The sequence below is a fragment of the Molossus molossus genome, unplaced genomic scaffold (genome assembly GCF_014108415.1).
Source record: "Molossus molossus isolate mMolMol1 unplaced genomic scaffold, mMolMol1.p scaffold_m16_p_2, whole genome shotgun sequence".
NCBI classification, from domain to species: domain Eukaryota; kingdom Metazoa; phylum Chordata; class Mammalia; order Chiroptera; family Molossidae; genus Molossus; species Molossus molossus.
In genome coordinates, this window is record NW_023425355.1 from 130,110,511 (window position 1) to 130,135,250 (window position 24,740).

General features: G+C 39.1%; 1 protein-coding gene across 5 annotated transcripts in view; it reads right to left on the minus strand.

The window, feature by feature from the left end:
• POLA1 (DNA polymerase alpha 1, catalytic subunit) overlaps positions 1-24,740 on the minus strand; it is a 321,724-nt gene that overhangs the window by 137,958 nt on the left and 159,026 nt on the right. For all 5 annotated transcript variants that reach the window (XM_036270523.1, XM_036270528.1, XM_036270524.1 and 2 more), the window contains 2 exons: positions 24,181-24,359; positions 22,491-22,622 (listed from right to left, as the gene is read on the minus strand). In XM_036270523.1, the coding sequence (XP_036126416.1) occupies positions 22,491-22,622; positions 24,181-24,359 (311 nt within the window). The remainder of the gene's footprint in view (positions 1-22,490; positions 22,623-24,180; positions 24,360-24,740) is intronic.

Consider the following 24,740-nt stretch of genomic DNA (forward strand, 5'->3'; position numbering starts at 1 on the left):
TTGATGATAGCCATTCTGACAGGTGAGAGGTGATATCTCATTGCAGAGGTGTACAATTCTATAATACATCATCTGTATATTGTATTGTGTTCACCACCTCAAGTCAGTCTCCTTCCATCACCATTTACCTACCCCCCCTTTACCTTCTTCTACCTCCCCCTAGACCCCTTTCTTACTGACAATCACCATATTGTTACCTGTGTCTATGAATTTTAATTTGCATTTCTCTGATGATTAGTAATGCTGAGCACCTTTTCATATGTCTATTGGCCATCTGTATGTCCTCTTTGGAGAAGTGTCTATTCAGGTCCTTTGCTCATTTACAATTGCAACAATAAAAAAATAAGGTGCCTAAGAATAAATTTAACCAAGGAGTTATAAAAGACCTGTACTCAGAAAATTATAGGGTACTGAAGATAGAAACTGAGGAAGATACAAATAAGTGGAAGCATATACTGTGTTCATGAATTGGAAGAATTAACATCATTAAAATGTCTATACTACCTAATGCAATCTATAGATTCAACGCAATTCCTATTAAAATATCAATGGCACCTCACAAAAGTAAAACAAATATTCCCAAAATGTATACGTAACCACAAAAGACCCCAAATATCCTCAGCAATCCTGAGAAAGAAGAACAAAGTTGGAGGTATCACACCTGATATCAAACTATACTACAAGGCCATTGTAATCACAACAGCCTGGTACTGCTGCTATAAAAACAGGCATATAGATCAATGGAACAGAATAGAAAGCCCAGAAATAAACCCACGCCTTTATGGTTAATTAATATTTGACAAAGGAAGCAAGAACATACAATGTGGTAAAGACGGTCTATTCAATAAATGGTGTTGGAAAAATTGCACAGATACGTGCAAAAAAATGAAACTACAACACCTCCTTACACCATACACGGATTAAAGACTGAAATGTCAGTTGCAAAACAATAAAAATCCTAGAAGAAAACAACTTTTAGAACCCAATCCAAGGAGCTATTTGCCTGACTCTTAGCATCAACAGAAACAATGGGGGGGGTGGGTTAAAGGAGAAAGGGAACTGCTTCTTTAGGAGTCTGATGCTGCTCACACAAAGCTGCTACCCAGTGTGCCTTGGATTATTATCTGTTTGGTTGGTTGTCTTTTGTAAGGTTCCAAGTGCTGTAAATCACACTTCACTCTACCCGTTAAAGAAAAAGGGAAGAAAGTAGCAAAAGTACAGCTGTGCTATCTACTGCTGGTGATGGTCTGATAAAAAATGTCATCTAAACTCGGGTCCATTCCCTTGCTCTAGCTTACTCCTGCAGAGTTGTTCGTATTACCAAGTTCAGAACAGAAATGAGACACTGTACTACTATTGTCCAAACATATTTATTCTGTATCACCAACTCAAGTTATCTTTTAAAAACAGAAAATGGGCCCTGGCTGGGTTTGCTCAGCGGTTAGAGCCTAGGTCTGAGGACTGAAAGGTTGCAGGCTCGATTCCCACTCAAGGGCACATACCTGGGTTGCAAGTTCGATCCCCAGCCCCAGTCAGAGTCATTTGGGAGGCAGCCAATTGATGTCTCTCTCTCACATTGATGTTTCTCTCTCACATCGATGTTTCTCTCTCTCCCTCCCACTCTAACCAATAAAAAACATAAAATAAAAATAGAAAATGGCCATTTTTAAGGTAGACAGAGGTTCCCTGAAATCAAGGCCACACAATTCTATAATGAGCTTTTCACTTCTGCCAGTTCATTCATTGCACCATAACCATCAATTAAGTATGAAACACACAGGAGGTTCTAATTGTGTTAAGTGGAGAAGGGTGGATATTACAAACTTTTCTTTTTTTGCTTTTTAAATATGTTTTTATTGATTTTTTTTTTAGGGAGAGACAGAAACATCAATCGGCTGCCTCCTGCACGCCGCCCACTGGGGATCGAGCCTGCAACCTGGACATGTGCCCTCACCAGGAATTGAACTGGGACCTCTCAGTCCATCGGACAACATTCAAACCATGGAGCCACGCCAGCCGGGCTATGACGAGCTTTTCTGATAGTCCCTCCAGAAGTGCGGATTTCACACTCTGTTACCAGCCACCTTCCTAACCTATACTGATTTTCCCAAACACGGCACCAGCACCGCTGAGCATATGATGGCCAATAAACAGAACTAACTCTCCAAGAGGAAGCAAAATCCAACTCGGTCTGCCCATTACTCTTCTGCAAGGGTGCATTTGTGTATATTAGGGCTAGGGAAACAGCACACAAAACCAGACAAATACACACACATATGCATGGTACTACGGACTTCTCAAAACTGTATGTCTGGGTTACGGTATTTAGAATAAAGATATGACTACCCAGTGTTAAGAGAACCTATGGCAACAGGAGTTTGAAAATCAGCTCTGTGGCTAAGCAGCCAGTTTCCTGGTCATGGTCTGGGGGCAGGAGTAGTGCTATTAGACAAAAGGAAAGATCAACACCACACCTTTGGTTCAAGAAGCAGAGACATTTTTTTAAGGTAAAAATATGTTCTGAGTGTGTGTGTGTATAATGCAAGAGTAAGTTTAACTTCTTGAGATGCATACGGTGACTGTAATTTAAATAGTGAGAGGTTAAAGATGACATTCCAGAAAATACGGTCCTTTAGTGTGGAATCATTAATAACAAAAAAATAAGAATTGATCATTCCATTAAACATAAATGCTGCACACACAGTCTTTCTGAAGGTTCCAAACGCCATTCCCTTGCTCGAATAATCAAGTCCAATGTCAGCCATGACCCTGGCACTATGCTCTGCTCAGGGGACATGAAACTAAACACAGCACTACACAGCGCAGCTCGCGTTCACAAGGAGCTCGCAGTCTGGGGAAGAGAGCCACTTAACGTGGTGATAGGTGCCGTCCCGAGTACACAAAGTGTTATGGAGCCCACCGGAGAGAGGAAGACCTTCGGCCTGGATAAACTGGAGTGAAAAAAGCTTTTCAGAGACTGTACTATTGAAGGTGTAAGGAGTACCGGGTGTGGCAAAAGTAGGTCTACAATTGTGAGTATGTAAAACAGAGAGATTATTCTTGTATTATTTATTTGAATATGTTTTTATTGGTATTTTAGGGAGAGAGAGAAACATCTATGTGAGAGAGAAACATCAATCGGCTGCCTCCTGCACACCCCCTGCTGGGGATCAAGCCCACAACCTGGGCATGTGCCCTGACCGGGAATTGAACTGGGACCTTTCAGTCCATGGGACGAAGTTCAATCCACTGAGCCACACTGGCTGGCTAAATGATTATTTATTAATTATTGTATTATTTTCCATACAAACAACTGTAAACCTACTTGTGCCCCACTCTGTATTTTACCAAGTGTGTGCGTGGGGATGACTGGCGGGTGTGGGCCTAGGCAGAGGAGATGGCAGAACTGAAGGTAAGGAGGTAGAAAAGCACATGGGATCTTTGAGGAATACCAAGCTCTCCAGCAGCAGGCATTTGGCCCATGGAGAACGGTCAGGATGGAGAAGAAGGTAGAAAGGCTGGTGAAAGGAATAATGCAAAGGAGGTGGAGAAAAGGGAACCTTGGTGCACTGCTAGTGGGCTTGCAAACTGGTACAGCCACTATGGAAAACAGTATGAAGATTTCTCAAAAAATTAAAAATAGAATTGCCACATGACCCAGCAATTCACTTCTGGGTATTTTTCTAAAGGAAATGAAATATTTCAAAAAGATATATGCACCAATATGTTCACTGCAGCATTATTTACAATAGCCAAGATATGGAAGCAACCTAAGTGTCCATCGATAGACGAATTGATAAAGACACACACACACACACACACACACACACACAAGAAAATTACTCAGCAATAGAAAAGAGTAAAATCTTGCCATTTGTGACAACATAGATGGACCCACAGGGCATTATGCTAAGTAAAATAAATCAAACAGAAAAAGACAAGGACCATATGATTTCACTTACACGTGAAAAGAAATGAAGAAACAAAACAGAAAATCACAGATACAGAAAACAATGTGATGGTTGTCAGATGAGAGGGAGGTTGGGGAGGATGGGTGAAAAAGGTGAAAGGGATTGAGAGGTACAAACTGAAAGTTATAAAAACAGTCACAGGGGATGTAAAGTACAGTATAGGGAATATAGTCAATAACATTGCAATAAATTATGTATGGTGCCAGGTGGGTACTAAACTTATCAAGGGGATCACTTCATAAGATATATAAATGTCTAATCACTATGTTGTACACTTGAAGCTAATATAATATTGTTTGTTAACTATAATTGAAAAATAAATTTTAGCTCTGGCCGGTCTAGCTCAGCGGTTAGAGCGTTGGTCTTCCTACTGAAGGGTCCAGGTTCAATCCCCGACCCCAGTTGGGGTTGTGTGGGAGGCAACCAACTGATGTGTCTCTCTCTCAAATTGGTGTTTCTCTCTCTCTCTCTCTCCCTGCCTCCCTCCCTTCCACTCTATCTAAACATCAATGGAAAAATATCCTTGGGTGAGGATTAACAAATTAATAAATAAATAAATAGTTAGATAAATAATATTTTTTAGAAGTTTTTAAAAGAAAAATAATGCAATGCTAAGGAATTTTAATTTTAATCTGTAACAATTGAAAATCTACTGGAGGCTTTAAACTGGAAGGTGACATTATTGACTATGTTTTGGAAAGGTAATCCTAGAAAGAGTGTAGGAATGAACTGATAAGGGAATAGATCTAGATGGGAAGATCAGTTAGAAAACTAAAGAAAACATAACCAAGAACAGAATTAAGGCAGAAGGTCATGTAACAATAGGAGGGATGTCTAACACCATGATATCCAATTTGGGCAGCTTGCAGGTTTCTATTATCCTGAGTTGAAACATACTGGATGGTATTAGTCTGTGTACCTCTCAAGATCACTGTGAGGTACAAGTAAGGTAAGGTAAGGTTGCCCTGGTCAGTGTGGTTTAGTTGGTTGAGCACTGCCCCATACACCAAAAGGTTGCTGGTTCGATTCCCAGTCGGTCAGGGCACATGCCCGGGTTTCGGGCTTGATCCCCAGTAGGGGGCATGTAGGAGGCAGCCAATCAATGTTTCTTTTTCACATGGATGTTTTTCTCTCTCTCCCTTTCCCTCTCTCTAAAACCAATAAAAAAATATATTTTTGAAAAAGGTAAGGTTAAGAGAATGCTTTAAAAACTGCAACGCACTGTGTAATATACAATATATGTTAACATAATGGAATCCTTCCCTTTTAAAATCACTTGTCTTGCCTGGCTGGTGTAGCTCAGTGGATTGAGCATTGTCCCATGGACTGAGAGGTCCCAGTTCGATTCTCCGTCAGGGCACATGTCCGGTTGTAGGCTTGATCTCCGGTAGGGGACGTGCAGGAGGCTGCCGATCAATGTTTCTCTCTCTCTCTCCCTCTTTCTCTCTCTAAATAAAAATCAATAAAAACATATTTGAAAAAAAAATCACTTGTCTCTTTAAGCCACCTCAAATATTTTTGATAGGTGAGACCAGGAAAAATGATGTTTAGGGAGGAGGGTCCTGACAGCCCTAGAGACAGGTAGCTAAGTAAACTACTTCACAAGATTTACAAAGTTCCCACAGGACCCTTAATAAACCAAAAACATTTAGAAAGATGGACAGCCTTCGAGTTTCATTCAAGTTGCTGCATATTGGGGAAGGTACAGAACCATCTCTGTTATCTGGTTCCTACAAGCTGCACTGGGAAAGGCAGCCTGAGGACCATTCCACTTATTTTATTATGACTTTATTTTTAATAAAAATTGTATATATTTAAGGTGTACAATATGGTAATTTCACACACATGGTGAAATGATTGCTACTTGTCAAGCCAACATGGCTTCTCCTCACAGTTACTTACCCTTTTTTGTGTGTGATGAGAGCACCTGAAATCTACTTTCTCAGCAAATTTCCATCTTCAATACAGTATTATTAACTACAGTCATCATGCCATACATTACATCTCTAGACTTATTCATTCTACATAACTGCAACTTTATGCCCTTTGACCACTTCTCCCCTGCCCCATTTTGATTTGGGGGCCTTGCTCATGTAATGCTAAGCATGGGCAAACTAGGTACTTCCTACAGGTGGGAGCCTGAAGCTACTCAGAAAGAGATTATGATGAGTCATAGTTAAGACTGAGAGGGTGGTGACAGGACCACAGATCTCAGGACTACTTTAATTTGCTATAAAGAACATAATTTCGCCCTGGCCGGTTTAGCTCAGTGGTTGGAGCGTCGGCCTGCGGACCAGAGAGCCCCGGGTTCGGTTCCTGCACCAAGAAAAACCACACAATTTTCCAGCATATGCAGGATCAGATGATGTCATAAAATCATTACATGGGAGGGTTCCCAGAAGACATACAGAGATGACATTTCTATGCACAAATACTCCTCAGCCTAGGTTTATACAATCATGTCCACAACAGAGGATAGACAAGGTTCAGCAATGCTAAGTATGTGCCATTTGTCAAGTGTCAGCGATATGCCTGAACACTTCACAACGATAATACCTTTTATTTTTATTTATTTTTTTAATCCTCACCCAAAGGATGAAGTTTTTCCATTTATCTTTGGGGGGTTGGGAGGAGAGGGAGGGAGGGCAGGAGAGAGAGAAACATTGATGTGAGAGAGACACATCTACTGGTCACCTCACGCACAACCCTACCCACGGCCAGGGACCAACCTCAACTGAGGTTCATGCCCTTGGCCAGAATCGAACCCACGACTCTTTGGTCCGTGGGCCGACGCTCTAACCACTGAGCAAAACTGGCCAGGGCAATATCTTTTTTTTCATACCTTCACATATAACCTATATGAAGATACAGAAATCATGTATAACAACATACAATCGTATATTTCATAATAGAAACCACACTCTTTGAAATACTCAATAGGCATTTCTTGAAGAGTTTAGGTATCCATGGGGAATTTTAAAAACACCAATGCTCTGGCCCCACCCTCAAATTTGAATCTGACATTCTAGGTGGGCTGATCCATCAGATACTCTTTTTTTTTTAATGTATTTATTTATTTATCCTCACCTGAGGACACTTTTGAACCTATCTTCAGATAGAGCAGGAAGGAAAGAGGAAGGAAGAGAGAAAGAGAAACCATCCACGTGAGAGAGACACATCCACAGACTGGGGCCGGGGACAAACTGCAACCGAAGTATGTGCCCTTAGCGGGAACCGAACCCAGGTCTCTCTGGTACACGGGCCGAGGCTCTAACCATTGAGCCAAATCAGTCAGGGCAATCAGACACTCTTTAAAAATCCCACTCAGGTGATTCTAATGTGCAGCCAAGTTTGAGATCCACTGTCTTGGCCTGATACAGAGAACAAGCATATGATAAAAAAGAATATTGTGGTGAAGAAAAATTCTGATCCCAGCATTCTCAGAATGTTCCAAGTGTCTTGAAATGTTTCTTTGGTTTTCATATAAAATTTTAGAATCATAAAATGGCTGAGGCAACATCGAGATATCTAGGATGCAAATATTTAATTTTCAAATAGTACTTGAGTCTGTACTACTCTCATTTACTGGTAAGAACCATATTACAATTCACTGTTTTCTTCTCTCTTTTAAGAAGCTCAATTGTTCTGATAAAAAGAATACATGCCTATGTGAAATATTCAAATAGAGAAAAGTAATATGAAAAAAAATCTAAAGTTTTCACCACTCAAATATGACTTCTGATATATAGAAAACATCCCTCTAGATATCTAAGCATACACACACACACACACACACACACACACACACACACGAATTTCACATAAGTGACACTATAACAAGCTGGTGGTTTTTTTTTTTTATCCTCACCCGAGGACATTTTTCCAATTTTTGTTCAGATAGAGTGGGAGGGGGAGAGAGAGAGGGAAACATCGACGTGAAAGGGACACATCGAGTGGCTGCCACCTGCACGACCCAGCCAGGGCCAGGGACAAACTGCAACCAAGGTACGCGCCCTTAGCGGGAACCGAATCCGGGTCTGTCTGGACTGCAGGCCGACGCTCTAACTGCTGAGCCAAACCGGCCAGGGCTAAGCTGGTGGTTTAAAAAAAAACTCAGCACTGCCCTGGCCAGTTTGGCTCAGCGGTCAGAGCATTAGCCCACGGAACATTGAGTCAGGGGTTCGATTCCAGTCAAGGGCACATACCTCAGTTGCGGTTCGTCCCTGGCCCTGGTTGGGTCGTGTAGGAGGCGACCAGTTGATGTGTCTCTCTTGCATTGATGTTTCTCTCTCTCCTTCTCTCTCTCTCTCCCCCCCACTCCCTCCCACTCTGATGATAAATAGAAAAATATCCTTGGGTAAGGATTAAAAAAAACAACAACGCAGCACTATTATGTGGTCAAATATTTGGTCCAATAAATATAGATCTATAAAATAAATTTGAAGGGCTGTATATTAAATATGAATTTATGTAGGTTATTTTTAATGTCTTATCGGCCTAAGCACTCTTTTCAGAACTAACTGATTCACCTGTAATTCTGTGAACTATAGCAATATCAGAACAAAAATTATATGATTGTATTTCTATACACTAGGGAACACAATTGGAGACAATGTTTTTTTAAAATGTAACTTTTCCCCAAATGAACTCCTTAGGTATAAATCTAACAGGTAAAGGACTTGATGCTGAAAACTATAAAACACTAATGAGAGAAAAAAGAAAACCTAAAGAAATGGAGAGATATACCATCTTCATGGATTGGAAGACTCAACGTAAGATATCCATTCTCCTCTAAGTGATTATACATGTAACACAACGCCAATAAAAATCCCAGCAGGATTTTCTTTTGTTGTTGATAAAGACAAGCTGATTCAAATTTATATGGGAAGGCAAAAGAACTAGAATAGATCAACATTTTGGAAATAAAATGGAGAAATAATACTGTGAAGGACAAACACATGCTATGTGAACATACAGTAAAACTTTTTCCATTAAGCAAGAAAGGAGATATATATCAGCCAGACTTAACCCACTATATAGTTAATTCATCCCTCAGGCTTAATGGCTATATAGTTCATTCATCCCTTGGGCGTAATGGCTAACTGCAGACATCTGCTTCTGTACGTGCTTGCTCGCAAACCTTTAGCCCAAATTCCTTAACAACGGCTAAGACAACTATACTGTATAAGCAACCCTCCCCCTGAGCTCAGGGCTGCTCTCTCCTCTGTGTAGGATGGGACAGCCACCGCACGGCTAATAAATCTCTCTTAATTTGAACCCAGTTCAGAGTCTGAGTCTCGTCTGTCTCGTTGGCCTACAACAATACTACGTTAAGACTTACTATAAAGCTACAGTAATTAAGACTAGGGTGTTGGCAAAGGGATAAATACAGAAATCAATGGAAGAGAACAGAGGGTCCAGAAATTGATTCACATAAGTATGCTCAAATGGTTTTTAACAAGGGTACAAAATCAATGCCATGGAGCAACAATAGCCTTTTCAACAAGAAGTGTTAGAACAACTTAACTTAGGTAGACTCCCCCAAAAAAGAACCTTGTCCTGAACCTCACACCTTATACAAAAATTAACTCAAAATCAATTACAGATCTAAATGTAAGATGAGTTTTTAGACATGAGACCAAAAGCACAATTTATAAAAGAAAAAAATGAAATACTGGACCTCATGTTTTGTTTTGTGAAACATACCATTAAGAGAATGAACAGACAAGCTACAGACTGGGAGAAAATATTTGCAAATCCAATATCCAACAATATCTAGAACATACAAAGAACTCAAAACCCAACAGTAAGAAAACAAACAATCCAAATGAAAAATGAGGGAACACTTGGACACTTCACCAAAAAGGATATAAAGATGGCAAATAAACACATGAAAAGATGTTCAACATCACTAGCCATCAAGGGAAATGCAAATTAAAATCATGATGAGATACCATCCACACATAATTAAAATGGCTAAAATAATAAATGCCAACTGTACCAACTGCCAGTGAAGATGTGCAGAAACTCGAAATCTCATACGCTGCTAGTGAAAATGAAAAATGATGCCACTACTCTGAAAAATTGTTCGGCAATGTCTTAAAAAGGTAAACTTACACTTACAACATGGGTTAGCAATTCTACCACTGAGTAGAATGAAAACTTATGCATCTAAAAGAATGAAAAGCCACGCTCACACAAAAACCTATACCTGAATGTTTACCGCATCTAAATTCATAATGGAACAAAACTGAAATAACCCAAACACCTTTCAATGGGTGAATAAGTGAAACTGCTACACCCATACAATGGAATAATACTCAGCAATAAAAGGAATGAACTAAGTGAAAGAAGACAGTTCTAAATACTGCATACTATATGAGTGCATTTCTAAGACATTCTTGAAAAGACAGAACTATAGTAATGAGAACAGATTCATAGCTGCCATAGATAGGGGTGGGAAGGAAAGTGTGAATATGAAGGGATAGCAAGAGGGAGTTTTGGGGGGACAATGGAACTATTTTGTATCCTGATTGTGGTGGTGCATGAATCTATGCACGTGCTAGAATTTGTAAAATCACAAACTCTGCTATAGAAGTGGGTAGGTTAAAATGGATACACATTTGATTATAGAAAAGTTAAGTTATCCTTTTAAGTGGCTCAATATCTAGGTCTAATTTCTAGAAAGCTAGAGGAGCAACTATAATTACTTGAGTGCTGGAATCACTGCTCATGCTGTTGGGGTTTTCTGTCTTCATTGAAGGAAAGTAATGAGTTGAAGATATGACTTGGTTTTCTTTCTCAAATTCCCAGAGCTAAAATTTCTCTTGTGATAAAATTCCAATGGAAATGTTAAAATTTTTCTCCATTTCTCATTACTTTGGGGGAATTGTCCTTAGAATTTCATTTTATACTCACAGATTGAGTACCCACTCACATTCCTAACTAAGCAAAGAAACATATGTCACAAAGTTTTCTTCTGCCTATTTCTGGGAATGGTAGCATATTCAGTATGCTGGGTCCCAGGTGGAGGATAATGCTAGAAAATATGATGCTTTGTAAGCAAAAGTGGTATAAATCAACAAAGAACAGATGAGGTTAGCCACTGGAATGAACCTCTTTTAAAAGTATAATTCAAGCCCGGCCACTGTGGCTCAGTGGTTGAGCATTGACCCATGCACCAAGAAGTCGCTGCCGGTTTGATTCCCAGTCAGGGCACATGGCCAGGTTGTGGGCCCGATCCCCAGTGGGGGGCATGCAGGAGGCAGCCAACTAATGTTCTCTCTCATCGATGTTTCTATCTTTCTCTCCCTCTCCCTTCCTCTCTCTCTCTAAAATCAATAAAGAAAAAAAATGTTTTTAAAAAATAAAAATAAAAGTATAACTCAAAGAAGTACACAACGGAATTGTGGGAAGGGAGTGCAAGTCATGGCAGTGTTCTGTACCTTGATTGTGGTAGCAGTTACACAACTCTGTGCGTTGGTCAACACTCACAGAACTGTACACCAAATAGTAAATTTTACTGTACGTAAATTTTTAAACAAATGTTCAAAATGTAACCAATACCACCTCCCAAAAGGGTAATAAATATATACTCACAAACACCTGTATAACAAAAATATAATGTTATCTACCAAGGACTATGTAAGATCATGGATTTTAATGTACCATAGCACAAAGTATATTGACATATATACCATGTTACAAGGCTTGATTTAGTGACAAAAACAAATACCACTATAAATCGGAAAGACTACTAGAATACTCGTACCCTTTCCACCCTGGCCAGGTGGCTCGGTTGGTTGGAACATTGTCCCATACACCAAAAAGGTATGGGTTCTTTCCCCACTCACGGTGCGTAAAGGGGAAACCGATCAATGTTTCTCTCTCGCATCAATGTTTCTCTCTCTCAAACCTATAAACACACATCCCTGGGTGAGGATAAGAAAAAAATACTCCTACCTTTTCCAACTACATATGTGTGTGAAGCAAAATTTTCTTCATATACTTCCACCAAAACACTGTATCTCAACAGAGTGGGTACAAAAACACATATGAGAATGCAGCTGATTTCTAATCCAGACAATAAAGAGATTTGTAAATGTAAAACAGTGCCACTGTTTTTAAATTTCGCTTTGTAATACAGAGCTATTTTTTATTATATATAATAGGTTTATTGTTAATTATAAATGAGTTCATACTTTGTAAAGATCTGCTTTGATTTGTAATCAAATAAATATGAATACATATAACCCACATAAACAAGAACTCTTTGACAATTTCAGTAATTTAAGATGAATAGGGTCCCACAGACCAAAAGGTTTGAGAACCACTGTGCTATACCACTGCACACATTCATCAGCAGAAGAATCCATTTTGCTATGAAATTTTAAGCAGATCTTTCTTGACTCTGGGCTCTCCTTTGATCCTGAAAGGAATAGCTCTTGAGTATCACTAGATGGAAAGCTCTAGTTGAGAGAAATTATTCTCAAAAGATTGCGTGACTTCATTCATATGATTTCCGAATCCTGTGTGTGTGTGTGTGTGTGTGTGTGTACATGCGTAAATCCTGGGCAATTCTATTTTTTTCCTGCCACGATTCTTAACATTCTTTGCTGGTGGTTTGGAGACTGAAGGCCAGCTACACTAGGCTCCCAAGAACTGAGCTAGCAAATCATCTAGGTTCCCAGAAGATCTCCTCTCTTTTTAAAAAAATTTATTGGTTTGAGAGAGTGAGAGAGGGAGAGAGAGAAACATCAATTTGTTGTTTCAGTTATTTATGTATTCATTGGTTGATTCGTGTACATTCCCTGACCAAGGATCGAACCCCCAACCTTGGCGTATTGGGATGACTCTCCAACCAACTGACCTACCCAATCAGGGCAAGAAGACCTTCTCTCTCTTTTTTTATCCTCACTTGAGGATATTTTTCTATTTTTTGTTCAGATAGAGTGGGAGAGAGAGAGAGGAAGAGAGAGAGAGAGAAACATCGACGTGAAAGGGACACATCAAGTGGCTGCCACCCGCACGACCAACCAGGGCCGGGGACAAACTGCAACCAAGGTACGTGCCCTTAACGGGAACCGAACCCGGGTATCTATGGACCGCAGGCCAATGCTTTAACCGCTGAGCCAAACCGGCCAGGGCAAGAGGAGCTTCTCAAACAGCCAAGGAGCCCTGAGCATCTGTGCAGCCTGAATGAGGGCATGGACCTTTCAGGAAACAAGGTGGACAACATACTTCACAAAACCACCATCCCTAAGGGTTACAATATACTGGAACACAGTAAAAACAAACCAGAAAGAATTTGAGGGAGTGCCAAGAGTCAGAGGAGTTTTGAACAAGCAGAGAAAGTTATACCTTGCTTTTCAAAATCAAGCTAAGACCAACACATTGTAAGTGTTAGGGTGGGCATATGGTAAAGCCATTCCTTATGTATGCCAAGCACAAAACAAATGAACATCCAACAATTAGAAAATATTGCTGATTTAATTTTTATTAAAAGTACAAGTTTTTGTCATCCAGGCTTTTGAGAAATTTTCTATGGTGCCTTGGAAAGGCAGCTGAATTAACTCCCTCCTGAACAGAAATACAGTATGGTTATTCCATTTGATACAAGACTAAGCTACACAGGGCAATCTGGAAATTCATATCTAACTATCTGCAAAGGGCTGACTGCCACATATGAACCATACCATACACTTTCTAGGCAAACCAAACATGAGGCACAGCTATGTCTGGGGCGCTCTCCTCCCCTCTCTCGTTTACATGTGCAGCAGAGAACAGACAGTTCCATTTTGTTCCCTGAAGTCAAGGTCAACGGTGTGAAAATCTCACTTCTGAAAGGTTAAATGAAATGTGTTCTGGTTCAGTTACTTACTCTACTATAAGACAGTAGTTCTAGAAGACTGGACTTAGACCTGAAGTTGAGTTTTTCCTAAATACACAGGGGTAGAGAAATCAAATTGAAGAAAGGAATTCTACTATTTTGGCACAAGTGCTTTTCTGTTTTTACCCACTTGTTTTCAGATATTTGATGGGATTTCTTTAGTATTTCAAAGAATCTTCCATGTTCCCTTCAGAAGAGGCTAACAGTATCAGAAGGAAACCCCAGGCTTCCCTTCAATGGCTGGACTAGTCCATTGCTGGGTGGCTCTAATCAGCTTTCAGGACTCATGTCCCATCCAGCCTAGTGGCCTGGTCTAGCTTCCAATGATAATTCTAGAGGTCTTGTGGCACCCTATTGAAAGGATGACCATATCAAAGATGGAGAACAACTTGTTATTCATGAACAGCTATCTCACCATATACATATGATACGCAGAACTCTGGACTAGGGTCTCCGATATGGTCATAGTCCTGATGTCACTGTTTGTGACCTGGAAGGGCCTCTCAGAATATCATGAACTCATTCAATAACTTTTTCCTAGGTATACTACAGGATGCTGGCCTCAAAGAAGTATACCTTGTGTCCTTTCCAAGGCTCACTATGAGAACCTCTTCACTAATACTGAAAAGGAAACTTCCATACTAGCAGACTGCAGGGAGGGCCACGAGGAAGCGCAGCACAGTGCGATAGTATTCTGATGGGACAGAACATGGAGAGCAGCAAGACAACAAATGCTTCTAGATGGACACCTCAGAAAGCCTGGGGTAGCAAGTCCCCAGCCTGGATGAGAGTCTCTGGGAGTTCTGAGCACACAAAAGAACAAAGCCAACCTATGTCCATCTACCGTATTTCAGATCAGATGAATGGATGTTCCCTATCCATTTTCCAAGCACTTTGAATGGATCATCCTATACAGTTCTCCTTATGTGCCAGGTGCCATTACTCTCATCATTTTATAGGCTATGAAACTGTGGCTTGGAAAAGTTTAGCAAGTAGCCCAAGTTATAGAACCGGTAAGTGACTAGACAGGAACTCTGATCTTGGTGTTTGAGTATAAAACTTCACAGTCACCTGGCCAGTGTGGCTCACTGGTTGAGCGTCGACCCGTGCACCAAGAGGTCGCCAGTTCAATTCCCTGTCAGGGCACATGCCCAGGTTGTGGGCCTGATCCCCAGCGGGGGGCATGCAGGAGGCGGCCAATTGATGTTCTCTCTCATTGACGTTTCTCTCTCTCTCTCCCTCCCCCTTCCTCTCTAAAACCAATAAAGAAAAAATAATAAATAAATAAAAATAAAAACCTCACAGTCTATCATGAGGCTAGCAGTGGATGGTCTCAAAATTTGTATAACTGAGTGCTAAACTTTCAGAACATAAGAACAGGACAGGCATGGGCAGTGGCTAGTAACTGCCTCCACCTCTGACCAAAACAACTCAGGAGAGTGAACATGCATGTGGGGAACAAGGCCCAAGCTCAGATCTTACAGCTAACTCCAGGGTCATCCTTAACAGACAACACTGTTCCCTATGGCCAGGGCACCTCCGAATTTTGTGTGGGTCCCGTTAATTCCTCACAACCATGCTCTAGTTCTGAGCCTCCACAAACAAGGCTCATGCCACAAGGTTTAGGATTAAACAAAGATAAAGACATGTTGTGACAGATTGAGAGAGCACAAGTAAATGTTGGTTATTCCATAAAGCAGGGGTGGGGAGCGTCTGGCCCGCGGGCCATAAATCAATACCAGCTAACGTCACACGCCTCACCAAATTAGCCTGACCAATTATAGCAGGCTAATTTTTAAGTTGATAATTTTGTATGGCCCTTGAATGATGTTAAAAATATCCAAACGGCCGTTGGCAGAAAAAAGGTTCCCCACCCCTGTAAAAAACAAAAGTCAGGTAGCATACCCGATCTGATCTGCTTATTAGAACTCCTCTGTAATAGCTAATATTCATACCATAAGCTGCTTGCGTAGAGGGCACTAGACTAAACCTGTTATTCACTTACATTTGTTTAATAATAAGTTTACTTGCAATGAGATTCTCCTCCAACCATCACCAAATCCCTTCTTTCTTAGTTTTTCTGTGAGAAGACACCATGGCATAGCACCAAATCTCCTATCTGACTCAAAATCAGCTTATTCGATATCCACACCAAACAAAAATCAGCCATTAACAAAGGCATACCAACTCCCTGTCCATGGGCCCTGGTATTAGAAATACTACATTTAAAAAATGTAATCGGTGCCTATGGTGTTCATTTATGCTTAGCTTAACTTGTGGGAAGCAAAGAGAAATACTAATTCTCAATATATCACTTTGTTTGCATAAGATTTGGGATGAGTCCTATGGATTCCTAAAGAAATGATCCTTCTTCAAGTCCTATGGATCGCGCTGCCTGTGATGCTGAATGGGCGGGATGGATATCTATTGCTTTTTCGCATGCCTTCTGCACCACTTATAATTATGCTGTTAAGAGTCTTTACAAAAAAGAAACCCAATTTATTCTTTTTAAATGTTCTAAATATAAATGGGGAGGCAAGGAAATAAACAATAATTCCAATAGTGCTTCGAGCTTAAACTATTTTGAACTAATATACCTGCGAGATTACTGCATATTGCAACCTATCACCTAAAAACTATCAGCTCACATCACCACAGGTAAGAAATGAGAAATTTTGTGGGTTATTGAACATCAAATATTTGCAGCAGAACAGGAGACAGTTGTGGAACATCATTGCATGGCTCTAAACCACCCAGATTCACCTGCACGATATAGCTGTCGGGCTGCACTGCTATCCCGGAATCGATGGGCAATGGAAATGCCAGTAACCCTGTTAGTGTTTACAGGGCCAGGTGGGTGGGGGCAATAGAGTAGGGGGCTGCTTGGTCTCTAATTTACCAGATTGAATTACCAATCGAGTTCTGTGAATTCCTAAAGAAATGATCCTTCGTCAGGCACTGCTGGGCACCCTGAATTGTGCTGCCTGTGATGTTGAATGGGTGTGTGTTTTGGTGGAGCAAATATTTTCTGCAATACTTCACCCTGCCCTCCTTGCGCTGTTAATAAAAGATAGCTTCAATTTAGTCTCTAGTTTAACAACTTTATGTTCGGAGGTTATTAATGTTGTCTTTGAGGAAGGCAGATGCATTCCAAAATCAACAAGCTTTTCTTTTTTTGGCAAAGATGGGGAAAAACAAAACAAGTTGAAGATGGATTCTTCGTACACTACAAAACATCCCACTCCACTTCATGGATGCGTACCGTCTTCCAGAGGGACCCACAGACAGCGGCATACTGAGGGTTAGCATCATTGGTCAAATGTTCCCTTATTCACATGTGAGCATAAGAAAGTCTCTGCATCATCAGGCAGCAGACACTGGTCATTATTTTTGCAATTCCTCATAAAGGTGGGTCCAAAAGAGATTTAAAAAAAAAACAAAAAAACTGTGGCTTATGCCACAATTAATATACTAAGAAGTAAAAGAGAAAAATACAGGAAGAGGGCAGGAGTCAGAGAGGAACAACAGCTAGGCATCCACTTTCTGTGCCGGTTCAAGGAGTTAGAGATGGACTCTTGTATCAGGACAATGAGAGGACATTCATGCAGGATGTGATTTTTTATTGTTATAAAAATATTTCTGATCAATGTCTCTTTGCTGATGCCCGGTTCGGGGAGAAAACAAATTAAGGTTATGAAGTTGCAGAAAGGCGTATATTGAAATCAACAGTAATCAGTGATGTAAAATATAGAAGACAGAGTGACAAAGGGCTTTATTTGTCAATGCTTTCATGACCGTAAAACCCCATGGAATTTTGTGTTAACCTGAGAATCTTATATACCGTTAATAAAACTTCTTCCATGACAAGAGTGTTTAAAAAAAAAAAAAAAAGCATAACCTTTATTTGCTGGGTACTTTGTTTACTAAACGTTGAAATGGACACACTCCCAAAAGCAAGGGCTGTAGCACAAATCACAGATGAGACACAGAAGTACCAACAGCCCCTGTCCTCAGAAAGCTTACTTCAGAAAAATTATGAGATTGTAAAACCAATAGTAAATTTCTCAGGAATTCAATCACCAATTTCTGGTCCTGGCAGTTAGTGAATGAGTATTATAGGCATGACACTGCCTAGCTTTTCACTGTCAATTTTTCTTGATGGAGAGCCAGAATATCTCTATGTTTAAAAACCACAGTGAAGACAGGCCGGTGTGGCTCAGTGGATTGAGTGTCCTCCCATGGACTGAGAAGTCCAGGTTCGATTCCCAGTCAGGGCACATGCCCAGGTTATGGGCTCAATGCCCAGTAGGGGGCGTGCAGGAGGCAGCCGATCGATGTTTCTCTTTCACATGAATGTTTCTCTCTCTCTAAAAAATCAATAAAAACATATTTAAAAAAAAAAATCACAGTGAAGTAATCTAAGGAATATCCTTTACAAGTGGCTGGAAACTGCAAGGCTGGTGAGGAGTACATTTTGCCTCACTGGAACACTAAAACCTTCAATAGCCATCAATGAGAATGTAGAATATTTTAGTTGACTACCCACCTTTAGAAACAGATGGCTCTTTAAGTATTAAAATGAGGGTTTAATGTACATTATAAATAATAGTACTTGAGATGAAAGTAAATGACCCACTACCCCCCTCCCAGGTACCAAGAGGGGTCAGATTTCCCATTTATGAGCAAGTCTTCAGAGTAGGCAGCATCCCAATCTCAGACTCTCTTCTGCGCTGCTTCATGGATGGCTGAGGGGAACACTTCAAAAATGAACCAGCTAAACAAACTTCCCAGCAGCACTTGACAGAGCTACACCTATTCTTCCCATTTCCAAAGCAGTGGAGAATTAATTACCAGTTCTATGGATCTATTGTAAGTATAATAGACTAAAGAGCTATCACAGACACATTTATTGTAAAAGCACAATCCCAAGAGTGTCTAGTGGAGGGCCAAAACGATTAACACAAATGCTTTGTCAGATCAAAGATAAAACCTGCACCGCCCAATTGAGGAATGAATTAGAACAGTGGGTTATCTTTCAAATTAACCAGGGCAGTTAGTGAGGAAAATTTCATGAAAGTGTAATTCTTAGCCTTTGTGAATCCACACAGCAGGCATTCTGCCAGCTGACAAGATGATGAAATTTTCATGCTTAAAAAAAGCCCTCTTCATTTCCCAATTTAGATTAGCTAGTGTTTCTCTCCCTTTGTGTGTGTGTGTGTGTGTCTATTTGTTCTTCTGAAGCAGAATTTAAAGGGAGAAGGAACACACAATTTTTCACTCTAAAATCGAAATCTTTCAAAATCATCCATAAAAGCTTAGAGATATAGTCTTTAAACTGGCTTTTTGTGATTTTCTCAAAAAATACCAGTTCAATTTTAACTTGGTACAGAGGGACCAACAAGGACCAGGGTACAAAATCAACTCTGAATTAGAGCTTTATGTGCTACCTCAAAGTCTTTCATGCTTCATGAAATCTTGGGATAAAGCACTAGAGTTTTATCCTAAAGAAATTAATATATCACTTAAAATACCCTGCTTGGTGTTTTTGGTATTTCTATGTATACTGAAATTTAAATGTTCTAGGAAATGAGAATTCGAGGGATACAATCATTGCTACAGGGGGAGAAAGAAATAAGCATTTCCTCTCCTATTAAAAGAATCAGTATTATGCCCTGGCCGGTTTGGCTCAGCGGTTAGAGCGTTGGCCCATGGACCAAAGAGTCATAGGTTCGATTCTGGTTAAGGGGACATAAGTCAGTTGCAGTTGGATCCCTGGCCCTGGTTGGGGTCGCAGGAGGCAACCAATCGGTATGTCTCTCTCACATGAATGTTTTTCTCTCTCTCTCTCCCCCCTCCCCTTCCACTCTATCTGAAAATCAGTGGAAAAATATCCTCGGGTAAGGATTTTTTAAAAAATTCAGTATTAAAACATTATGATATAATATAGATTGATTCTCAGATACATAAAAACTTTAATATATATCATTCATACAGTCAGTACTGTTTACTCATGACAGAAAATAACAGAATATGTTACGTATATTTTGAAAAGAAAAGTGGTTTAGAAGTATATTTTGTTACCCTAAGCTTCTGTCCCTTTGTTCCTGACAGTCCAGTTCCTTGGTAACCCAGAACTGTTTCTTAGCAGGTTAGAGGGTCTGGTCAAGCGCCATACCCCTCCACTGTCTTCCTAAAGTTCCTTCTTTACTGGGATGCCTTCCTTTCTCAATGTAAGCTGTACTTTCTCTGCAGTGATTCTAAGACTAAAATGAAAAACAAATACTGAGACTTGCTCTCAGTCCACTAACAACTTTTATGTCCAGTGAGTAGTATTGATGAACTTGCAAAATAGAAGGAAACCCCTTTGGTCACTAGCTTCAAAGAACAGTCACAATCTCAGCACAGGCATACCTCAGAGATATTGTGGGGTCAATTCTACACCACCACAATAAAGCAGGTATTGCAATACAATGAGTCATCATCTTTCTGCTAGTAGAGGGTCTTGCCTTCAATTTGTAAAAAACACAACACTGGCAGAGCACAATAAAGCAAAGCACAATACAACGAGGTATGCCTGTACTTACTATCAATACCCTTGTCTCCAGTACACTTGATGTATTACTGTCCAGCTGGACTACCATCATATGGTACATCACGATGAACTAACTGTAATCATTATCACTTAGCACAATACAAAAGAAACTCAACGCCATGTCTCACTACCTACAGAAGCTCGTTTAAGTCCAGGGTGAGGAGGAAAAAGAATAGTCTACCAATGAAGTAGAACCTAGAGGTACATGAGCTTTCTGTATAAAAGCTCTGATCTTGAGAATATTTGAAACATTTGTTCAACATGGAGCCATAAAAAGAATAATGGATTTCTTCCTCTCCTATCTAATCATACATGACTAAGATCAGAAAGTAGAGATATAGACCCCTAATTTTGAGGACAGTCATATTAATCTTCAACTTCATGAGCAACATTTGGATATTTTCATTAGAAATCCTGTAGTAAAGTCAATCAAGTGGACAGTAACTACAGGAAAACTGTTACTTGCTGGTAGTGAGATGGCTGACAGACAAAACAATGGAAGTAAATGCTATGGAAACCCTGGGCTGAATGTCTAGATTCATAAAACTAGGTTATTAGCTTGAAAAATACTCATATAACCACTACCACCAACACCACCACGACACACACACAATTAGAAGTCCATTTTTCAGTTAGGGCATATTTCTAACTATAGAGATCATTTTTCTGCCTATTTCCAACTTAGTCAAAACAGATTGTCCCTTCTTATAGAAGGAAATAGATGAGTTTCTTCTAGTATTAACATTTCCATGGTGAAGATTTTGATAGACTAAACACAGAGAGAAAACTCGGAATTCTTCCCAAGAGTCAAGAATCATGCTCTACTCCGTGAGGTCTGTAAATGAGCTGAATAGTTTTGATTTTGGCTCTTCATGCTAAATAAAAGTCTAACATTTCACGTGCGGAACATTTCATCTACGGTGGAATGTGAACCTACGGATAACCTTTATTCCCATCCAACTGTTCATTAAGTACAGCACAGCATTATTCACTAAAATGTTTCAGATTTCCCAAAATGTAGTCATAATTATTATTTAAAAAATATCTTCAGACAAACCTACTTGGGTTGTTTTGTTTTTTTTGAAAAATTCAAGTTATTCAACTCCAAAGTCACAATACTGGAACTCTATGTTTTCACTCTGTCTTACTGACGTAATACTCAATTTTCATTTAATGAGATCCACTATAAGAAAATGCTACATTATATGTTAACTAAAATATAAGTAGAAATTATAGAAAGATATTGATCGAAGTCATGGGTCTTACCTAATCGAACCTAAGCATATTTGGAAATACCTTGCCAATGTAGCTTCTTTAAATAAGTTACAGTGAACTTTCAAGTAATAGCGATTTTGCTTAAAGGAAAATGACATAATGAAACACTAAGAAAAATCAAAGGGTAAATGTGGACTTTTTAATTTAATTTTTGAAGCGAAAGAAACTCATTCAAATGAAATTGTTAAAAACAAATAAAAACATTGAAAAAAGCCTTTCTAACAGATCACTCGCTGTTCTGGTATTTTAACTATATTGCATGTTTTAAAAATTAGACATTCTCTTTAAAAAAAAAACAACAGACAAACTACATTTAAATTTAAAAGATTTTTAGTTTTATTTCCTCAGACAACTAAGCTATGAAATGGTTTCGATGACCACATAAACACAAGTCTTAGTTTATTAAAATCACCACACATGATGTTATGGCTCTACTTGCCAAAAATAAGCAATATTGATTTTTCCTCCTTTGTCCAAAGATTGGAGTGACCGTTTAATTTAGTCTTATTTAGCTAATAACAAACTAAAATATTTCCTGATTGTATTGTCATTTTTCCTTAAAAGCCAAAATTTCACTATTTAAAATATTCCTCACTAATGAAAGAGATGTAATACCCAATAAAAACCAAATCATTTTCCTCCCAAGTCTTTAAAAAATCTGTTTCATAAAAAAACCAGTAATATAAAACCACAGTGTTATTTTATAACAAGTACCAAACCTAAACAAGTTGTGTATGTAAGAAAAGTCATTATGGATACTTACCTCATAGTATTTTTTAATGCAACGTCTAATATCCAAGATCAATTTGTTACTCAGCTGTACCATAAAGTTCAGCGGGGAAGCCTTACAGTTGATGTTACTGCAACGATACAAGCTGGGCTCCATATCAGTTCCCTGTAGAAGTCAAGTCAGACAAGCAGACAAAAGATTGTAAAAAGATTTCTTGTGCGTAAAAACTTATATGCTGCCCTGGTGCACAATATTCTCAATTTATTTTATTGGTGAGTTTTTAACCCTATTTCCTCAACTGCTGTCCTCCCAAAGGTCCCCTTAAGTCACATATACCTTCCACTCTTTTGCCACCATCATAATGGAGCGTGAGGTCAAATCATTTTTTAACATGCAATACACGACAGCCTCTATGGATAAATTAACTTTCCCTGTGAAAATACCAGTGAAGTGACATTATTGGAATAAACATCCTTTTTAGACATATCAAATTTTAAAATTTTCCCTTTTTCATTACAAACTTGAGGATAAAGCAGGAGCACTAATGACATTAGTTTGCTTTCATACTGTCAACTTAATTTTAAGAATAAAGCCTAAAAATTAAGTGTTACACCACAAAGTAGTCACGTTCTTGTCAGCCTAGCAAATGTAACAGTCCTACCCTCCCCCTCATAAATCATATTTGGAGGAGGGAAAGCCAAGTGTAGTAGAAATCTGAAAGAATTAACTATTAGTAGTTGGAGAAAACGTCTTGTTTTGTTTTGTTTGAAACAAAGACAAAGCAAACATACAGGGAAACTGTTGGGGTTTCTGGAGCATGTGTTTTCCTTCTTGATACTTAAACATCTTGGTTTCCTGCTCCAATCTGGTACATAACCCTACCCGCCACGCTAAGCAATTCCAGGTGGAAGAGATTTCAGAGCTTGACATCGGGCTCTTCCACAGTTAGCCCATCTGCAAGTCGTCAAGCCTCCATGCAATTAACTATCTTATTTACAGCTGTAATGAAGCAAAACTCAAGGATTTAGCAAGTATTGCTGATCCGCGTCTGCCTCTTCCTTACACTTGCTTCCAAAGACTGCTTTGTTTTGATTCAAAAAAATGCAAAACATCTGCTGTTTGTCCAAATTAACTTAAAATAATTACTTTTAATTTAGATAAAGGATGTATTTTCTTTCAGTTTCAAGGTTTTACACGGTTCTACTGCCTACTCGTTTGCCAATGGCTAGTGCATGTGTAATACTGCAGTGGAATCAAGTAAATTGGCCAGGTTTCAAGTTCTGATCCAAGGTCAATGATACATTTTTTGGCAGTACTTCTTGAAAGGAATGTCTCCCTGTGACTTTTTAAATGTCTGACATGCAAAGACAGCAGAAAAGATAATCAGAGTACCTTTGTCAAAAAGGAGGTAAGTGGGATGTGTAAAGATAAACAAAAACTTTCCAGAAACACTTAGTTCCCATTAAGTTGATTTAAGATACAAAAAAATATTGCTCTAAGTCTTAATAAATTGGCTCGAGAGTGGGGAAATACAGGTTACTAATTAAAGAATTAAAATAAAAATACTTTAAGATAATTTAGATATTTTAAGAGATTCCATTTAAAAACCAAGTCCAAGCACTCTAGGAAGCCAAAAACAATATTGAACACCTAAAATCAATGTGTTTTTTCCTTTCTATACATATAGTGGGGAGAAAAAAGGAAACAAAAAGAAACAACTAACCGAACCCTCGAAGACACTATCGTAAATATTCTCAGTTCCACATGCAGGGCATGTACATTTGAATCTTTCACAGTCCCTGTATTTCTCTTCATCCGTGAGCTGTGCTGGGCCACCAAGTAGAACGTCATTCTCTTCATCTTTATGATAATGATGAACTCTAAATTGGGTGGGGTCAAGTCCTATTAGTGCAAAAGAAAAAAACAAATTTAGAAAGGTTCAATGATTTGAATTTCCTTATCCAGAAAATAACCCCAAAGAAGAAAACCCACAAAAGAATAATTTTAAATTCACACACACACTCATTTGAACTCAAAATAGAGGCCCATATCACATGGACAAACAGCTCTTTTTATAAGACATTATAAATAAAACAAGTAAACAGCATTTAAACAATGTAGAAATATGCCAGTGGACATCTGGGTTTAAAAGCAACTAGCTACTTTTATAGGATGATTTTGGTATTTTCTTAGTTACAGTGAAAATCTCAAAAAAATTTTACTGTTATTAAGAAAATCTCTTAAAATCAAAGAATCATCATTAAAACTGAAAACAGAGAATAA